Here is a 17,627-nt window from a genome sequence, read left to right on the forward strand (position 1 = left end):
ACAGTCAGCAAAAACAAGACCAGGAGCTGACTGTGGCTCAGATCATGAACTCCTTATGCCAAACTCAGACTTAAATTGAAGAAAGTAGGGAAAACCACTAGATCATTCAGGTATGACCTAAATTGAATCCCTTATGATTATACAGTGGAAGTGAGAAATAGATTTAAGGGACTAGATCTGGTAGAGTACCTGATGAACTATGGATGGAAGTTCGTGACATTGTATAGGAGACAGGGATCAAGACCATCCCCATGGAAAAGAAATGCAAAAAAGCAAACTGGCTGTCTGAGGAGGCCTTACATAGCTGTGAAAAGAAGAGAAGTGAAAAGCAAAGGAGAAAAGGAAAGATAGTCCCATTTGAATGCAGAGTTCCAAAGAATAGCAAGGAGAGATAAGAAAGCCTTCCTCAGCAATCAATGCAAAGAAATAGAAGAATACAACAGAATGGGAAAGACTAGAAATCTCTTCAAGAAAATTAGAGATACCAAGGGAACATTTCATGCAAAGATGGGCTCGATAAAGGACAGAAATGGTATGGACCTAACAGAAGCAGAAGATATTAAGAAGAGGTGGCAAGAATACACAGAAGAACTGTACAAAAAAGATCTTCACAACCCAGATAATCATGATGGTGTTATCACTCACCTAGAGCCAGACATCCTGGAATGTGAAGTCAAGTGGGCCTTAGGAAGCATCACTATGAACAAAGCTAGTGGAGGTGATGGATTTCCAGTTGAGCTATTTCAAATCCTGAAAGAATATGCTGTGAAAGTGCTGCACTCAATATGCCAGCAAATTTGGAAAACTCAACAGTGGCCACAGGACTGGAAAAGATCAGTTTTCATTCCAATCCCAAAGAAAGGCAATGCCAAAGAATGCTCCAACTACTGCACAATTGCACTCATCTCACACGCTAGTAAAGTAATGCTCAAAATTCTCCAAGCCAGGCTTCAGCAATACATGAACTATAAACTTCCAGATGTTCAAGCTGGTTTTAGAAAAGGCAGAGGAACCAGAGATCAAATTTCCAACATCTGCTGGATCATGGAAAAAGCAAGAGAGCTCCTGAAAAGCATCTATTTCTGCTTTATTGACTATGCCAAAGCCTTTGACTGTGTGGATCACAATAAACTGTGGAAAATTCTGAAAGAGATGGGAATACCACACCACCTGACCTGCTTCTTGAGAAACCTATATGCAGGTCAGGAAGTAACAGTTAGAACTGGACATGGAACAACAGACTGGTTCCAAATAGGAAAAGGAGTACGTCAAGGCTGTATATTGTCACCCTGCTTATTTAACTTTTATGCAGAGTACATCATGAGAAATACTGGGCTGGAAGAAGCACAAGCTGGACTCAAGATTTCCCGGAGAAATATCAATAACCTCAGATATGCAGATGACACCACCCTTATGGCAGAAAGTGAAGAGGAACTCAAAAGCCTCTTGATGAAAGTGAAAGAAGAGGGTGAAAAAGTTGGCTTAAAGCTCAACATTCGGAAAACTAAGATCATGGTATCTGGTCCCATCACTTCATGGCAAATAGATGGGGAAACAGTGGAAACAGTGTCAGAATTTGTTTTTTGGGGGCTCCAAAATCATGGCAGATGGTGATTGCAGCCATGAAATTAAAAGACGCTTACTCCTTGGAAGAAAAGTTATGACCAACCTAGATAGCATATTGAAAAGCAGAGACATTACTTTGCCAACAAAGGTCCGTCTAATCAAGGCTATGATTTTTCCAGTGGTCATATATAGATGTGAGAGTTGGACTGTGAAGAAAGCTGAGTGCCGAAGAATTGATGCTTTTGAACTGTGGTGTTGGAGAAGACTCTTGTGAGTCCCTTGGACTGCCAGGAGATGCAACCAGTCCATCCTAAAGGCGATCAGTCCTGGGTGTTCATTGGAAGGACTGATGCTGAGGCTGAAACTCCAATACTTTGGCCACCTCATGCGAAGAGTTGACTCATTGGAAAAGGCTCTGATGCTGGGAGGGATTGGGGCCAGGAGGAGAAGGGGACGACCGAGGATGAGATGGCTGGATGGCATCACTGACTCCATGCACATGAGTTTGGTTGAACTCGGGGAGTTGGTGATGAATAGGGAGGCTTGGCGTGCTGTGATTCATGGGGTCGCAAAAAGTCAGACATGACTGAACAACTAAACTGAACTGAACTGAAGAGGTTTTAATCCATTGCAGTTACTACTATTATTGATGTTCATATTGTCCCGTCTTTGGTTAGTGGGAGCCTCTTCAAGTTGGTTCTTGAGTCCTTAATATTTTCCCTCTAAGATGAGGAATAAAACAAGAGTGTTTATTCTTATCACTTCTATTTAGCATTCTACTGGAGGTTCTAGCCAGTGCAATAAGGCAAGAAAAATGAATTGAAGCTATCTAGAATAGAAAAGAAGAGCAGAACAATATTTATTCACAAATGACTTTATTATATATGTAGAATATCTACAGGAATCTACAAAAAAGTTCCTAGCACTAATACATGAGTTTAGCAAGGTCATTGGATACAAGATCAACATACAAAAATCAATTGTATTTCTATACAATAAAATGAACAATCCAAAAATGAAATTAAGAAAGCAATTCCATTCACAATAGCATCAAAAAGAATAAAGTACTTAGATTAATTTACAAAGTGTAAAACCTGTACTACAAAGTCTTACAGAGACATTAAAGATTACATAAGTGGAAGACAGTCTATATTCTGTGATTGGAAGCAATTAGAGCAGTCAATATTGTGAAATGGCAGTTATTTCCAAACTGATTTCAAGATTGAATGCAACCCCTATAAAAATCCCTGTGGGCTTGTTTGTTGTTGTTGCAGAAAATGTGAAATGAATGTTTTTTTAAAAATTGAAGTATAGTTAATATATGATAATATATAATGTATAAATGTATATGCTGCTGCTGCTGCTAAGTCACTTCAGTCATGTCTGACTCTGTGAGACCCCATAGCCGGCAGCCCACCAGGCTCCCCAGTCCCTGGGATTCTCCAGGCAAGAACACTGGAGTGGGTTACCATTTCCTTCTCCAGTGCATGAAAGTGAAAAGTGAAAGTGAAGTTGCTCAGTCATGTCTGACTCTTAGCAACCCCATGGACTGCAGCCTTCCAGGCTCGTCCATCCATGGGATTTTCCAGGCAAGAGTACTGGAGTGGGTCGCCACTGCCTTCTCCATAAATGTATATAATAGTATATAAATTACAGATGTTTAATATAGTGATTAAGAACTTTTAAAAGTTATACTCCATTTGAAATTATTATAAAATATTTGCTATATTCCATGTGTTGTACAGTATATCCCTATGGCTTGTTTTATACATAATGGTTTGAATCTTTAATTCCTTACCCCTATATTGCCTTTTGCCCCTTCCCTCTTCCCACTGGTAACCACTAAAAGTAGTTCTCTGTATCTGTGAGTCTGCTTCTTTTTTTATTGTATTCAGTAGTTTGTTGTATTTTCTAGATTTGATGTATAAGTGATATCATACAGTATTTGTCTTTGTCTAACATTTCACTTAGTGTAATGCTTTTCAAGTCCATGCATGTTCCTGCAAATGGCAAAATTTCATTCTTTTTGTGACTGACATATATATGAGTCAACATCTTTTTAATCTATCCACCTGTGATGGGCACTTGGGTTGTTTCCACATCTTGACTATTATAAATAATACTGCTACAAACATTGGGGTTCATGTATCTTTCTGAGTTTGTATTTTTGTTTTCTATCAGTTATATACCCAGGAGTGGAATTGCTGGGTCATACAGCAGTTCTATTTTCAGTGTTTTGAGAAATCTCCATACTGTTTTCCATGGTGGATGCATCAATTTGCATTCCCACCAAGAGTACACAAGGGTTCCCTTTTCTCCACATCCTCACCACTGTTTGTTATTTGTGTTCTTTTTGATGATGATCATTCTTACTGGTGAGACGTGCTATCTCACTGTGGTTTTGATTTGCATTTTCCTTATGATTAGTGATATTGAGATCTTTTCATGTGCCCATTGCCCATCTGCATTTCTCCTTTGGAAAATGTCTGTTCAGGTCATCTGCCCATTTTTAAATTGGGTTTTTTGATTTTTTGATGTTGAGTTGTATGAGCTATTTCTATATGCTGGATATTAACCCTTCATTGGTCATATAATTTGGAAATATTTTTTACTATAAGTCCTCCAACTTTGTTCTTATTTTTCAAAAAAATTTTAGCTATTCTAGGTTTGTTGTATTTCTGTATATATTTCAAGATTTCTTTTCATTGACAAAATGGAAAGAAAAAAACTAATCTTAAAATGTATACAGAAATATTAAGGACCTAGAACAGCCAAAACAATTTTGAGAAATAAGAACAAAGTTTGAGGACTATATCCTGACTTTAAAACTTACTATAAAGTTGCAACAATCAAGACATTATAGTATTGACATAAAGATAAAAAGTAGAGTAGAATATGAAGTCCAGAAATAAAACCTTATGTTTATGGTCAATTTATTTTCAACAAAGGTACAAAAGCAATTCAGTGGGGGAAAAGAGAGTCCTTTAAAAAAAAAAAAAAAACAAATGGTACTGGGACAATTGAATATGCATGTGCCCAAAACCAGTTTAGACCTTTACCTCACACCATACACAAAAATGAACTCAAACACATCATTGACTTTAATGTAAGAGGTAAAAGTATAAAACTCTTAGAAGAAAATGCAACCTTGCGTTAGGCAAAACATCCTTAGGTATGACACTAAAGTGAAAATGTTAGTTGCTCAGTCATGTCTGACTCTTTGTGACCCCAAGGACTGTAGCCTGCCAGTCTCCTCTGTCCTTGGGACTTCTCAGGCAAGAATACTGGACTGGGTTGCCATTCCCTTCTCCAGGGGATCTTCCCGACCCAAGGATCGAACCCAGGTCTCTTGTATTGCAGGCAGATTCTTCACTGTCTGAGCCACCAGGGAAACCCCATGACATTAAAAGCATGATTCATACAAGAAAGAATTGATAAGTTGGACTCCATCAAAATTGAAACCCTTTGCTCCTTAAAAGAAACAATTTTTAAAAAGAAGAATCATAGATTGGGAGAAAATATTTGCAAATCACAAATCTGATGAAGGACTTGTAACCAGATTTTATGTAAATAACCCTTACAACTCAAAAAGAAGAAGACAAACAACTAAATTAAAAATGGGCAAAGGATTCAAATAGACATTTTATCAAAGAAATTACATGAATTGCTAATAAGGACATGAAAAGATGCTCAACATCATTAGTCATTAGGGAAATGCAAATTAAAACCTTACCACACACCCACTAGGATGGCTATAATCCAAAAGACAGACAATGCCAACTGTTGGGGAGGGTGGGGAGACTTTGGAACTCTCATATTTTTCTCATGGGAATGTAAAATTGTAAAAAAATTCCAAAGCAATTGCTTTGGAAAACAGTCTGGCAGCTTTATTTTTATGTGATCAGATATACCTTTCACACATTGTTACTAGATTTTTAAAAATCATGTTTAGGAAAGTTTTCTCCACTTTCAGGTTAGAGAAATTCACCTGCATTTTCTTCTAGAGTTCAGTTCAGTTCAGTTCAGTTCAGTCGCTCAGTCGTGTCTGACTCTTTGCAACCCCATGAATCGCAGCATGCCAGGCCTCCCTGTCCATCACCAACTCCCGGAGTTCACCCAGACTCACGTCCATCGAGTCAGTGATGCCATCCAGCCATTTCATCCTCTGTCGTCCCTTCTCCTCTTGCCCCCAATCCCTCCCAGCATCAGGGTCTTTTCCAATGAGTCAACTCTTTGCATGAGGTGGCCAAAGTACTGGAGTTTCAGCTTTAGCATCATTCCTTCCAAAGAAATCCAAGGGCTGATCTCCTTCAGAATGCACTGGTTGGATCTCCTTGCAGTCCAAGGGACTCTCAAGAGTCTTCTCCAACACCACAGTTCAAAAGCATCAATTCTTCAGCGCTCAGCCTTCTTCACCGTCCAACTCTCACATCCACACATGACCACAGTAAAAACCATAGCCTTGACTAGACTAACCTTTGTTGCAAAGTAATGTCTCTGCTTTTGAATATGCTATCTAGGTTGGTCATAACTTTCCTTCCAAGGAGTAAGCGTCTTTTAATTTCATGGCTGCAGTACCATCTGCAGTGATTTTGGAGCCCCCAAAAATAAAGTATTGCATTTAAATCTCTAGTCCATTTGGAATTTATGCCACTGTAAGGTGTGAAGGATCCATTCAGTTTTCTCTTTTTCCACATGCCAACTGCTGCTGCTGCTGCTAAGTCACTTCAGTCGTGTCCAACTCTGTGCGACCCCATAGACGGCAGCCCACCAGGCTTCCCCGTCCCTGGGATTCTCCAGGCAAGAACACTGGAGTGGGTTGCCATTTCCTCCTCCAATGCATGAAAGTGAAAAGTGAAAGTGAAATCGCTCAGTCGTGTCCAACTCTTAGCAACCCCACAGACTGCAGCCTACCAGGCTCCTCCGTCCAAGGGATTTTCCAGGCCAGAGTACTGCAGTGGGGTGCCATTGCCTTCTCTGCCACGTGCCAACATCACTTATTAAAAAGTCAGTCTCCCTCGCGCACTGACTTGAGATGCCTCCTTTATTATATACTAAATTTGCGTGTATAAGTGAGACTATTTCTGGAGTTTCTATTCTGTTCTCTTGGCTATTTATTTGTATGATGATTCCATACTTTTTAAAATATAGAGGCTTTACAGAATGTGTTAATAGCTGTTAGGATGGGCCTCTATACCTCAGTCCTCCTTATTGAAGTTTTTCTGGCTCTCTTTGGTGTTTCTTTCCCCTCCTGATGAATTTGATAATACATTTTTCTAGACACAGAAAAAGTACTCTGTTGGGATTCTTGTTTCCATTACATTACATTGATAAATTAACTTTGGGAAGATTGACATTTTTATGATCCCCACGCTTCCTAACGAAGAACACGTTACTCTTCATTTATTGAAAACTACTTTTGTGTATTTTTGATATTTATAGTTTTTCTCCTTAGATTTTGGGAATTTCTTATTAAATGTATGCCTAGGTATTTAATTTTCTTTTTCTCTCAATTAATGGAGACTTCCGACATTCCTTCTGTCTTATTTGTGTGTGTGCACACATGTGGGTACATGTATATGACACACACACATATAAGCTATTATATAAGCACATATCTATTTTACTGATTATGTATCTTAATTTTACACCTACTTCTTTACTTTGATGATCTGCAATAGTCTTTCCATTGATCTCATAATCTTTTTGCTATATTGCACAGAGCATTATTGGCTTTGCTAACTATTAGTTTCTTAGATTAAGATGTTTCTTTCTTAATTTAGTTTTATTCTTAATTAGAGAATAATTACTTTATGGTATTGGGATGGTTTCTGCCATACAGCAACATGAATCAGCCATAGGTATACATATGTCCCCTCCCTCTTAAACCTCCCTCCCACCTCCCAGCCCTCTAGGTGGTCACAGAGCACTGCCTTTGTGTTCCCTGGATCACACAGCCAGTTCCCACTGGCCATCTACTTTACATACAGTAATACATATGTTTCAGGTCTACTCTCTCAAATCATCCCACTTTCTTTCTCCCCCACTGTGTCCACAAGTTTGTTCTCTGTGTCTGCAGCTCTGTTACTGCCCTTTAGATAGGTTTATCCGATTGAAAGATTTCTTACCTAGAAACCTCCCTGGTGAGAATGAAGCTCCTGGATGCTCACCTTTCTTCCTTTAATGTTCCCCTCCCTGCTGCCACGGAGGACTTGGATTGTTTTTCCCAGACTCTCTTATACTGTCACTGTTAGTTCAGTTTCTCTCAGCTGGGGCTCCTGAGATGAGGATTTCAGTACAGGCAGTTTATTTGAGAGGTGGTCCCAGGAAACACTGGAGGAGGAGTCTGCATGTGAGAGAGGAAGGGGAGGCATACCAAAAAAAGGTACCTTTCCCCTGCAAGTCACCACTGCGGGTGACTGGAGCTTACAAGGAGGTCTGGATGGCTTCCATATTATTCCACCCAAACAGTAAGTGAGGAAGCCTGGAAGGAAAACCCCAAGTCCTCATCTGCTGGATGAGGGGTGCTTTCAGGGCATCAGGGTTCCCCCCAGCCAGTAGGGCAGAACTAGGATTCAAACCTGGACTGGCCCCTCAGTCTATGCCTCAGAGGAAGCTCTGGAGTCACAGTGATTCCAAGGGACTCCTGCTCGGTCACCTTCTGGCTAGAAAGAGTTGATTTCCTCAACTTTATGTTGGGGATGGTGATAGTAGCTACTTCATAGGGTTGCCATGAGGATGAAAAAAATGACATAGATAAAGAAGTATATGTAGATACAGATACAGACGTAGACATAGATTCAAATACAGACATAGGTGTAGACATAGATATAGGTATAGATGTAGACAGGGATGGACAGACAGATGGGGCTATAGACATGGGTACAGATGCAGGTATAATGGCTACCAACTCCAGTATTCTTGCCTGGAAAATTCCATGGAACCTAGAGCCTGGTGGGCTACAGTCCACAGGGTTGCAAAGAGTCGGACATGGCTGAGTGACTTGAGCACAGATGTAGTTGTAGATGTAGGAATAGAAGCAAACCTAGACCACACATGGCGTGCTCCCCCTAGAGCTGGTGCTCACGGGGAGCTGGTAACATAAAAGACAAAATGGATCGATTTTTCCATGCAGCTTCCTTGCAGTTGCATCACCCTCTGTCCTCAAATCCATTCCCATTTCTTTGCTCTTCTCGCGTGGGTGCTCCCTTTTAGGCAGAAATGAAACTTACTAAAGTTCTCCCTTGATGGGACCCCTCTCATGGGGTCTAGCCCACCTCTCCTTCCCCCCAGAGTGGTGCCCCAGCCTCCACCCCTTCCTTGGATCTTCCCCCCGCTCTCTTTTACTCCTGAGTGTTCTCTGGGAGGCAGGGAAGCCCCACTCTCTTTGCAGTGGCGGGGGGGCACATGAGCCATGCTGCAGCCCTCTGGCTTTCCCTCTGTGTCCTCAGGACCTGTGAACTGTGGGCGGAGGGACCTTCCCCATCACGCAGAGCAGAGCAAGTTCTAATAAAATCAGAGTGGTGGATTAAACACTATTAGGTTGCTCATTATTGCGAGTTAAAATGATGATTCCATTTATTAAGGCCATTTAAGTTGGACACTTAGGTTCCCTGTGGGATTATGTCCTGCCAGAAGTGTTGGATGACAGGGCCCCTCACCCTTCCAGAAAGCAAAGGGCGGGTCACCAGAAGGCAGATTTCCTCAGTGGGTGCTATTGTGGTTCTGACTGTGGATGTGATGGTATCTGCGGATGCCTGCTCTCTCTGGGTCATACCATTTATGATCTGGGGACAGTTGGCCTGAAGACACTGCAGAGGGTCATTGACCATGTTTAGGAAGACCAAGAGGACAGAACAAATCACAAATCCTGTCTTAGCTCACGAGAAGCTGCTAGGATTAATGTCATGTCTTCTCCAGTGGATGAGTTTTCTGGGATGGAGGGTGTCCCTGAAACACTCTTGTGGGTGTCTTTGTTCTTCTTTGGAGGGGACAAGACAAGCAGCACCCATCTATTTGATGGGATGTCTTCTTTGCTTAGTCCTTGGGAAGTGGGTAAGTGCAGCTGTTGGGCTTCGGGGTCCTTCTAATGGGTCTTTTAGGGAGCTGGCTCTCTGAATATGAGAACAGGGCTGCAGTGGAAAGGGCCTGGCACAGTGGGGCCCGGATTCCAGCTTTCCTGCCATTCAGAAATGAAAGAGAACTGTAAGGTTTTCAATACAGACTGGTAAGAGCAAGACAGATATCATCAGCTGACAGGTTGTGACAAGCGTGCCGAGCTGTTTCCAGATTGTTTTAGTCGGTGCAGACTTCAGGGAGGAAACCAACACTGACACAAACCAATTGCACGGTGATCGGCAAACAATGAAGTGCTGGGAGTCACTGCTGAAAGTCTGTAATTTCCAATGGAATTGCTGGTTAGTCATCACCTGGCCGTTGAACGATACCGCCCGGCTGGGTGGGAACTACAATTAGCTGCTGTCACCCTAGAGTGATTTTTTTCTTCCCTACAGACAATGGAATAGTAAGAGATCAATAGTCAGTGGTCTGTGCCCAATTGTGAAATGGCCCATAGTTCAAAAGAAAAGAAAAGAATGGGATGGAGGCTTTTGCCCTGGGCCCCAGGGAAGCCTGGTTGCCTACTTTCTCACCTCTACTGCAGCATAGAAACAGCAGCCAGCTTGCATCAGAAGGAATCTATGAAACAGAAACAGAATCCTGGGCACAGAGAACAGACTGGTGGCTGCCAAGGGGGAGGGGGTTGGGGGAGGGATGGAGTGTGAGGTTGGAGTTAGCAGATGTAAGCTTATATAGAGAGTGAATAAACAATATCTTACTATATAACACAGGAAACTATATTCAATATCCTATGATAAACCATAATGGCAAAGAGTATTTTTAAAAATGTATGCATGCATGTTCAGTCGCGTCTGACTCTGTGACACCCCGTGGATTGTAGCCCACCAGGCTCCTCTGTCCATGGGATTCTCCAGGCAGGGATACTGGAGTGGGTTACCATGCCCTCCTCCAGGGATCTTCCTGCATCTCTTGCATCTCCTGCATTGCAGGTGATTCTTTACCCATTGAGTCACCATGGAAGCCCCCCAAGATGTACGTGTGTTTATATATGGATATATATACATACATATATGTTGTCCAGTCGCTAAGTTCTGTCCAATTCTGCAACCCCATGGACTACAGCACACCAAGCTTTCCTGTCCTTCACTGTCTCCTGGAGTTTGCTCAGATTCATGGCTGTTGAGTTGGTGATGCTATCTGACCAACTCATCCTCTGCCACCCTCTTCTCCTTTAGCCTTCAATCTTTCCTAGCATCAGGGTATATGTATGTATACTTAAATCATTTTGCTGTGCAGCAGAAGTTAGCACAACATTGCAAATCAACTATACTTCAATAAAAAACATACTGATTTAAAAAAAAAGACTTCCCTGGCAGTCCAGTGGTTAAGACTCCATGCTTTCACTGCAGGGGGTGTGGATTCGATCCTTGGTCAAGGAACTAAGATCCAGCATGCCATGTCTTGCAGCTAAGGATTAAAACTTAAATTAAATTAAAAAAAGAGGAAAGCCCTTGCTTTGCCCTGTTTGTGTCAGGAGCTGTCTCACACTGGCTAGGAGGGAGCTAGAAGACCTCTGTGGTCCCTGGGTGCTCAGATCACTGGGCTTTCCTTTCCCTGTGTGGAGCCTTCAGGTGGAGAGGGCACTGAGCTGACCAGGGTGGGTGTACCGTGTGCTGTAGCTCTCAGAGGCATCTTCCTTGAAGGATGTTCCAGGCTACAGCTACTGGAACTTTATTCTGGAAGGTTTGCCACAACACCTGCCCTCAGCTGCCAGGAGAGTTTAGTTCTTTGTTTCCTTGATGTCCCCAAACCAAAATATGTCAAGGCAATGGCTATGAGGGGCTTCCCTGGTGGCTCAGATGGTAAAGAATCTGCTTACAATGCAGGAGACCTGGGTTCGAACCCTGGGTTGGGAAGATCCCCTGGAGAAAAAAAATGGCAACTCATTCCAGTATTCTTGCCTGGGAAATCCCATGGGCAGAGGAGCCTGGAGGGACATGACTGAGTGACTAACACTTTCACTTTCTTCTTGGCTATGAGGATGAGTGTAAACATCTTTTGCTCTCTGTGGTTGACACTTGAGGTCTTTCAGGAAAATTCTCTTTGTTCTTTTTAAAGGGCACAGAGAATAGCCCTCCTGCTCTTAGCGTGAGCATGTGGGTAACTATTTTTCTAACTTACTATGATCGTGGACAGAATAGACAGATTACCTGGCGGTACTGAGCCCTTTGACAGCTGAAGCCCAAATGGGAAAAAATCAGGTACTTAGCTTGCTTGGGAAGAAGTGCTGTAGGGCTCTTCCCCATCCAGCAGGAATCTAAATGCAGGCAATGAATCAGAGCATCTGGCCTCGGCGTCTAGTTCTTCCACTGGTCTGCGTTTAACATAGTCATCTAGTGTCTGCGTTAAACTTATTTATTTCCTAATGTAGGGTGATGGATTAAAAGATGTGCAGAAAATCTTTCCACAAGAGATAAGATATTGCAGGCTGCGACAACACCCCCGGCTTTTTTCCCTTTCTCTCTTTTTTCCTGCTTTTCAGGGCAGAGCTCAGGCCCCCACATCGTATATCCTGATTAGACGGTGAATATTACTAAGGGGATGTTTTTTAAGCCTATCATTGACACATTTAATTCATTAGGTACCAAATCCACAAGCAAATTTTGGCTGGCTGTAAAACACGGTTAATCCAGGGAGCTGCAATAAAAGGTGAAAAATTATGTTCCAGCAAATATGGAATATTGCTTTTCTGTAGAGACTTTTACTGGTCTATGATATCTTTCTTCATAAATTTTTTTTCTTGCTTGGTTCTCTTGGTAACTTAACCATTTGTTGTTTCCAGACCCCAGAATGGCTCCATGATCCTCTACAACAGGAAGAAAGTGAAATACAGGAAAGATGGGTATTGCTGGAAAAAGAGGAAAGACGGCAAAACGACCAGAGAGGACCACATGAAACTGAAGGTCCAGGGAGTGGAGGTAAAGAACAGAAAAGCTCTCTTGTTCCATGAATGTCAATTCCGGGCTGCAAGAGGATGGAATTGCTCTGTGGTCATTTGATGCCAGCCCCCTCTTGTTCAAAGGCATTTTTGTTTGCCAAGACCCCGTTTGTTGTTTCTCTTTTTTCCTACCTTCTTACCCTAATAGTCTCCATTTACGATTTCCATGAAATCAGATTTAACTAGAGTGTTTCTGATTCTTGAGAGTCCTTGGCATATACATTGGGATCTGCAAGGTTCCTGCAGATCCCAAGGAGCCACCTTGAGAATTTGTGAGGGAATGGGGAGCTGTGTGTGGCATCTTCCTCTCCAGGTGGTGCTCAGTTGAGCGTGTCCCCTGGGAACCGGTGGCCCCAACCAGAACCTGTCTTCCCTCCCTCTACTGACAGACCCTTCTGTTTCCCTCTGGGTGTTGCAGCCTCAGGGAGCTTGCAGATGTTGAAGATCATTAGATGGGCTAACAAGGTGTGTTGCAGGGCTGGGGCAGAGGTGGGCGCTGCAGAGAACATCTTGGAATGTTGTGCCAACTTCAGTTTGGGGCCTGAGGGAAGACAGGGTATGGTCTGGTTTCCTTGGTATCATCCTGACCCCGCGTGTTCTCACCCTTAGGGAGCCACGGAGACAGTCCCCTGGTTCCTCTTTTCCGTTGTTTGAGGGGCCGAGCCACGTGTCATAGCAGGAGAGAGAGAACTTGAATCGTGGTGCGTCTTGGCCTGCAAGTTAGTGAGAGCACCCACTTCTGTGCTTTTCTTGCTGATCCTTGTAAAGGATCTTCCCCAGGAGTCTGGCAGCTTCTGTCTTGGACCAGGACCAGAAGCTGGCTGTGATCCACCTGGGATTTCACAGTGGCCAGAAAGGGGCCTCCCAGAGTCCACTGGCACTTCGGGTCCTCCAGTGTATCAGGATTGATGGCGGGGACCCACTCGAGTTCAACGGCTCACCCTCCACGCTGATGCTCTTTGTGACGCACTTTGTCATTACGACTTCTTCTATATTAATCATGTGTTTTATGGCTGTTAAAAATAGCATCCAATGGCTTTTATTATATTGCCCCACAGAGAGAGATAACTTTTGTTTTATGCTTTTGCATTTTTTTAAAAACACCTAATAACAATGCTTTATGGTGATGAACAAAGAAAAAGCTGGGGTGGGAGAAACCCCAGTTCCCTCTGTTCTCCTGGGTTCATTGCTTGCACAGCCCAGAAAGAAGTGACTGCAGAGAACATTCAAATGCAGATTGCCTCAACAGGCTGCTCCAGACCCAACTCCTGGACTGTGGCTGGTGATTGTGCAAACAGATTAGCCGTTGTTAGGGGACCAGAGGAAGGCGGGACTTTGCTCTGATCTCCCCTGATGAAGGGATAGGTAGAAAGTGACAAGTGTGGGTGGAGCCCCTAATTAAGGGCCACCCAGGCTGTGGGAATTCACACCCAAACCATGGCCCTCAGCCCCTGTGCCCACAGGCATCTGGTAGATTTCATCTCCATGCTATGTAACTCTGGAATTTCTGGTTGTTAAGTGTTAATAACAGTGGGGTGGGATTCTGGCTTGGCAGCAGCCAAAGCTCAGGGGAAAAAGAAGCCCCAGTGTTCATTTTCTTCCTGCATGTTGTAAATTAGAATCGTCACTGGATGGAATCAGAATGATTTATGGGTATTTTTAGGCCACATTTATGTTTGGAGTTATTTGTGGCTCCCTTACCTGCAGGCTAATGTGTAGATGTGGCGGGGAGGTGGATTGGACCCTCAGACCACTGAGGAAGGGGATGGATGGACAAGGTGGTGGCGGGTTTCCATGACTTTCCAGGCATGAGTGGCAGTGGGGAGGTAGTAACGGGAGGCAGGCTTGGAGGAGCCTTGGCAGCATCACAAGGGGTGTGTTTTCAGGTTCTTGGAGAGTGAGGCCCCCCAGTGAGACCCCACAGTGAGAGTGAGGCTCTCACCCAATGAAATGCGGTGGCTGATCCCAATGAGTCTGGGGAGCTGTCCCATTGAGTTGATCAGCAAACGCCTACCTGTGGCCCTATCCTGTGCAGGGAGGGCCCTGTGGTGTCTACTGAGAAAATAGGAGCAGTGTTCTGTGTTCCAAGAACTCGCCTTCAAATTGAGGAGGTAGCCATGTACGTACCTAAAAGTCACTAACAGTTCTGAGCAGTATGGAAGGCTGAGCTTTAAAGAGGCATGTCCGGAGGGTTCAGAGTGGCCTGGGATAATCAGAGAAGTTTCCTGGGTGGGAAGAAGCTTCCTGTAAGCTAAGGTGTTACAGTTGGGTGGGACTGTGTGTCTTAACTTCCATAGTGTTTCCTGGCTTACCTTTCTCATTTAGCCATGTGATTCTGAGAGTCCCTCATCCCTTTGAACTGTTCTAGAGTATTCAGCTTAGGAGCATTTGAGACCCTCCTTGGTGGGTGGACTTTGGATTCTTTCCAGTTTTCCAACATTATGATGTTTGGGTCAATGTTATGATCCTTGCCTGCTTGTGCAAGACTTGGCATTGCTGGGTGTAGGGTCTGAGAATTTTCAGTCTTACTCAGTTGCTCAGTCATGTCTGAGTCTTTGCAACCCCATGGACTGTAGCCCACCAGGCTCCTCTGTCCATGGGATTTTTCCAGGCAAGAATACCAGAGTGGGTTGCCATTTCCTCCTCTAGGGGATCTTCCTGACCCAGGGATCGAACCTGCCTCTCTTGCATCTCCTGCATTGGCAGGCAGGTGCCCAGTGCCACCTGGGAAGCCCCTCAATCTTACTGGATATGGCCAAATTGCTTCCAAATGGTTGTGCCAACTGCCCTCCCATTAGCACTGAGAATGACCATTTCTTCTGTGCCTCTCATTGCTGCTAGGTGAAAGAAGGTACCCTGTTCAGTGTGAATTGGGGTTGTTCTCAGTTACTCGTGGGGATGAACTCATTCATTCTGGTGTTCATGGAAGTTCTCTGCTGTGGATTGTCTACCCTGGGCAGGATTTGTAAACAGTCCCAAAGGAAGGCTTCTCTGGCAAGACAAGTCCCACTTGTCAGTGGCATTTCTCCTGCCTTTGCTCTGAGCTAGACCAGTGATGAAGCCCAGTGGTCCTTCCAGGGACAGGAGGCAGGTGGTCCTTTGCACCTGGGAAACTGCCATGTGAGCATAGGTGGGTTTTGAATCTCACAAGGGGAGGGGCTTCCCAGTTTGGGCCCTTCTTCCTTTTTCAGTCCTCCTTAATGGCTCAGATGGTAATCTGCGTGTAATGAGGAGGACCCAGGTTCGATCCCTGGGTTGGGAAGATCCCTTGGAGAAGGGAATGGCACCCCACTCCAGTATTCTTGCCTGGAGAATTCCATGGACAGAGGTGCCTGGCGGGTTACAGTCTATGGAGTCATAAAGAGTCGGACAGGACTGAGCGACTAACACTTTTACTTTCTTCTTCATTGGATTCAATCCAGTAGTTTCTGTTGACTGAGTACCTATATCATGCCAGACACGGTACCCGCCAGCTACCCCTACTGCTGGGTGAGGCAGACAGCCCTGCTCAGGTCTTGGGGCTGTGATTTTTCTACCACCCGCCCAGTTTCCTCTGTTCAAGGGCATGATAAAGATATTTGGATCCACCGTTTAACACATCACTTGCTGTAAGCCTTCCCTCAGGCCAGGAAAACTTCCAGCCCTGTTCACAGAACTGCTTGAGGCCTGGCTGCTTTTGTTCTCAGAGGCTGGGGCCCTCGGCACAGACAGCGATTCAGAGGCACATTGATTTTCTCATCCTGGCCCAGGATGGGGGCAGCTGCTTTGGAGGCTGTTGAGCTCTTAGGTCCATGATTAGTTGTCTTGTCTGTAAGCCAAGGAGAAGCCAGCTCGATAAGGTTTCTAGGGATGACAGAGGTTGGCAGGGAGGAAAAAAGAAGGTGGTTGTGGTGTCAGTGTTTCGTGAGATGAAATCTCAGCAGGCCTGCCTAAAACGGGTCCTGCTCACCAGGTAGATTGATGCCTGCTTACCTGGGACCTGGGTGGGGGAGACGAGCTGTTGTTGGCAGGGAGGTGGGGTGTATTCCTGGAGAGCAGAGAGGTACATCTCATGACCCCGTGCCCCTGGGATCGCCACACCACGGCTGGGATGCTCTGGGTGAAGTCAGCCCAGGGAGATGTTCTTCGAGCTGAGCTACAAGAGCACTTTTCAAGTTCACGGTGCTCTTCTCTGGCTGTCTTCAGCCCTGTCTGCACACCTCTCTCCTGAAAGTGCCCAGTGTCTCAGAATCCAGGCTGTCTACCTCCCAACACCCTTACTGCTGGGGTCCCATCACACAGGGGGTCCCATCACACAGGGATCCCCAGCCTCCGGGATCTAATGCCTGATGATCTGAGGCAGAGCTGATGTAATAATAGTAGAAATAAAGTACACAGTAAGTAAATGTGCTTGAATCATCCCCAAACCATCCCCACCCCACTCCCTGGCCTGTGGAAACATTGTCTTCCACAAAACCCGTCCCTGATGCCAAAAAGTCTGGGGACCGCTGTCATACCAGGAGCCACACCTGGCTGCAGGCTTATGAGTCTCCTATATGCCAGGTACGCTATCTCGCTCAGCCTTTCTCAAAACATCCATGCCAGATACATACTGTTACACCCACTTCATAGATGAAGTGATGGTGCCTTGAGAGGGCTTCTTGCTCCACATCCCACCCTGAATCATTGTGGAGCTGGGACTTGAGCCAAGACCCGCCTGGCTCTACCATGTGAGCACTTGCCCTCGCATTCTGGCAGGGTTTTGGGTCAAGTCCAGCATATACACTTTGTTCATCAGCCTGCTGTTGAATACTTTCTACCCACCATCACTGGGAAAGGTACTGAAGATGCAGTAATGTCATCAAGAACACTCACCATCTCGTGGGGACAAAAAAAAAATCAAGTTCACAACTGGGGGTTCCTGAGGGCTGGATAGGAGGACACATAGGTGCCTAAGGCAGACTTATAGACATGGGGCACTAGGTGCTGGAGGAGCCAGACAGTG

At 44.5% G+C, this 17,627-nt stretch overlaps 1 protein-coding gene across 3 annotated transcripts in view; it reads left to right on the forward strand.

The window, feature by feature from the left end:
- Positions 1–17,627, forward strand: part of CAMTA1 (calmodulin binding transcription activator 1) — a 987,191-nt gene that overhangs the window by 469,579 nt on the left and 499,985 nt on the right. For all 3 annotated transcript variants that reach the window (XM_044942955.2, XM_044942953.2, XM_044942954.2), the window contains exon 5: positions 12,488–12,623. In XM_044942955.2, the coding sequence (XP_044798890.1) occupies positions 12,488–12,623 (136 nt within the window). The remainder of the gene's footprint in view (positions 1–12,487; positions 12,624–17,627) is intronic.

This window comes from Bubalus bubalis, chromosome 5 (genome assembly GCF_019923935.1).
Source record: "Bubalus bubalis isolate 160015118507 breed Murrah chromosome 5, NDDB_SH_1, whole genome shotgun sequence".
Taxonomy (NCBI): Eukaryota; Metazoa; Chordata; class Mammalia; order Artiodactyla; family Bovidae; genus Bubalus; species Bubalus bubalis.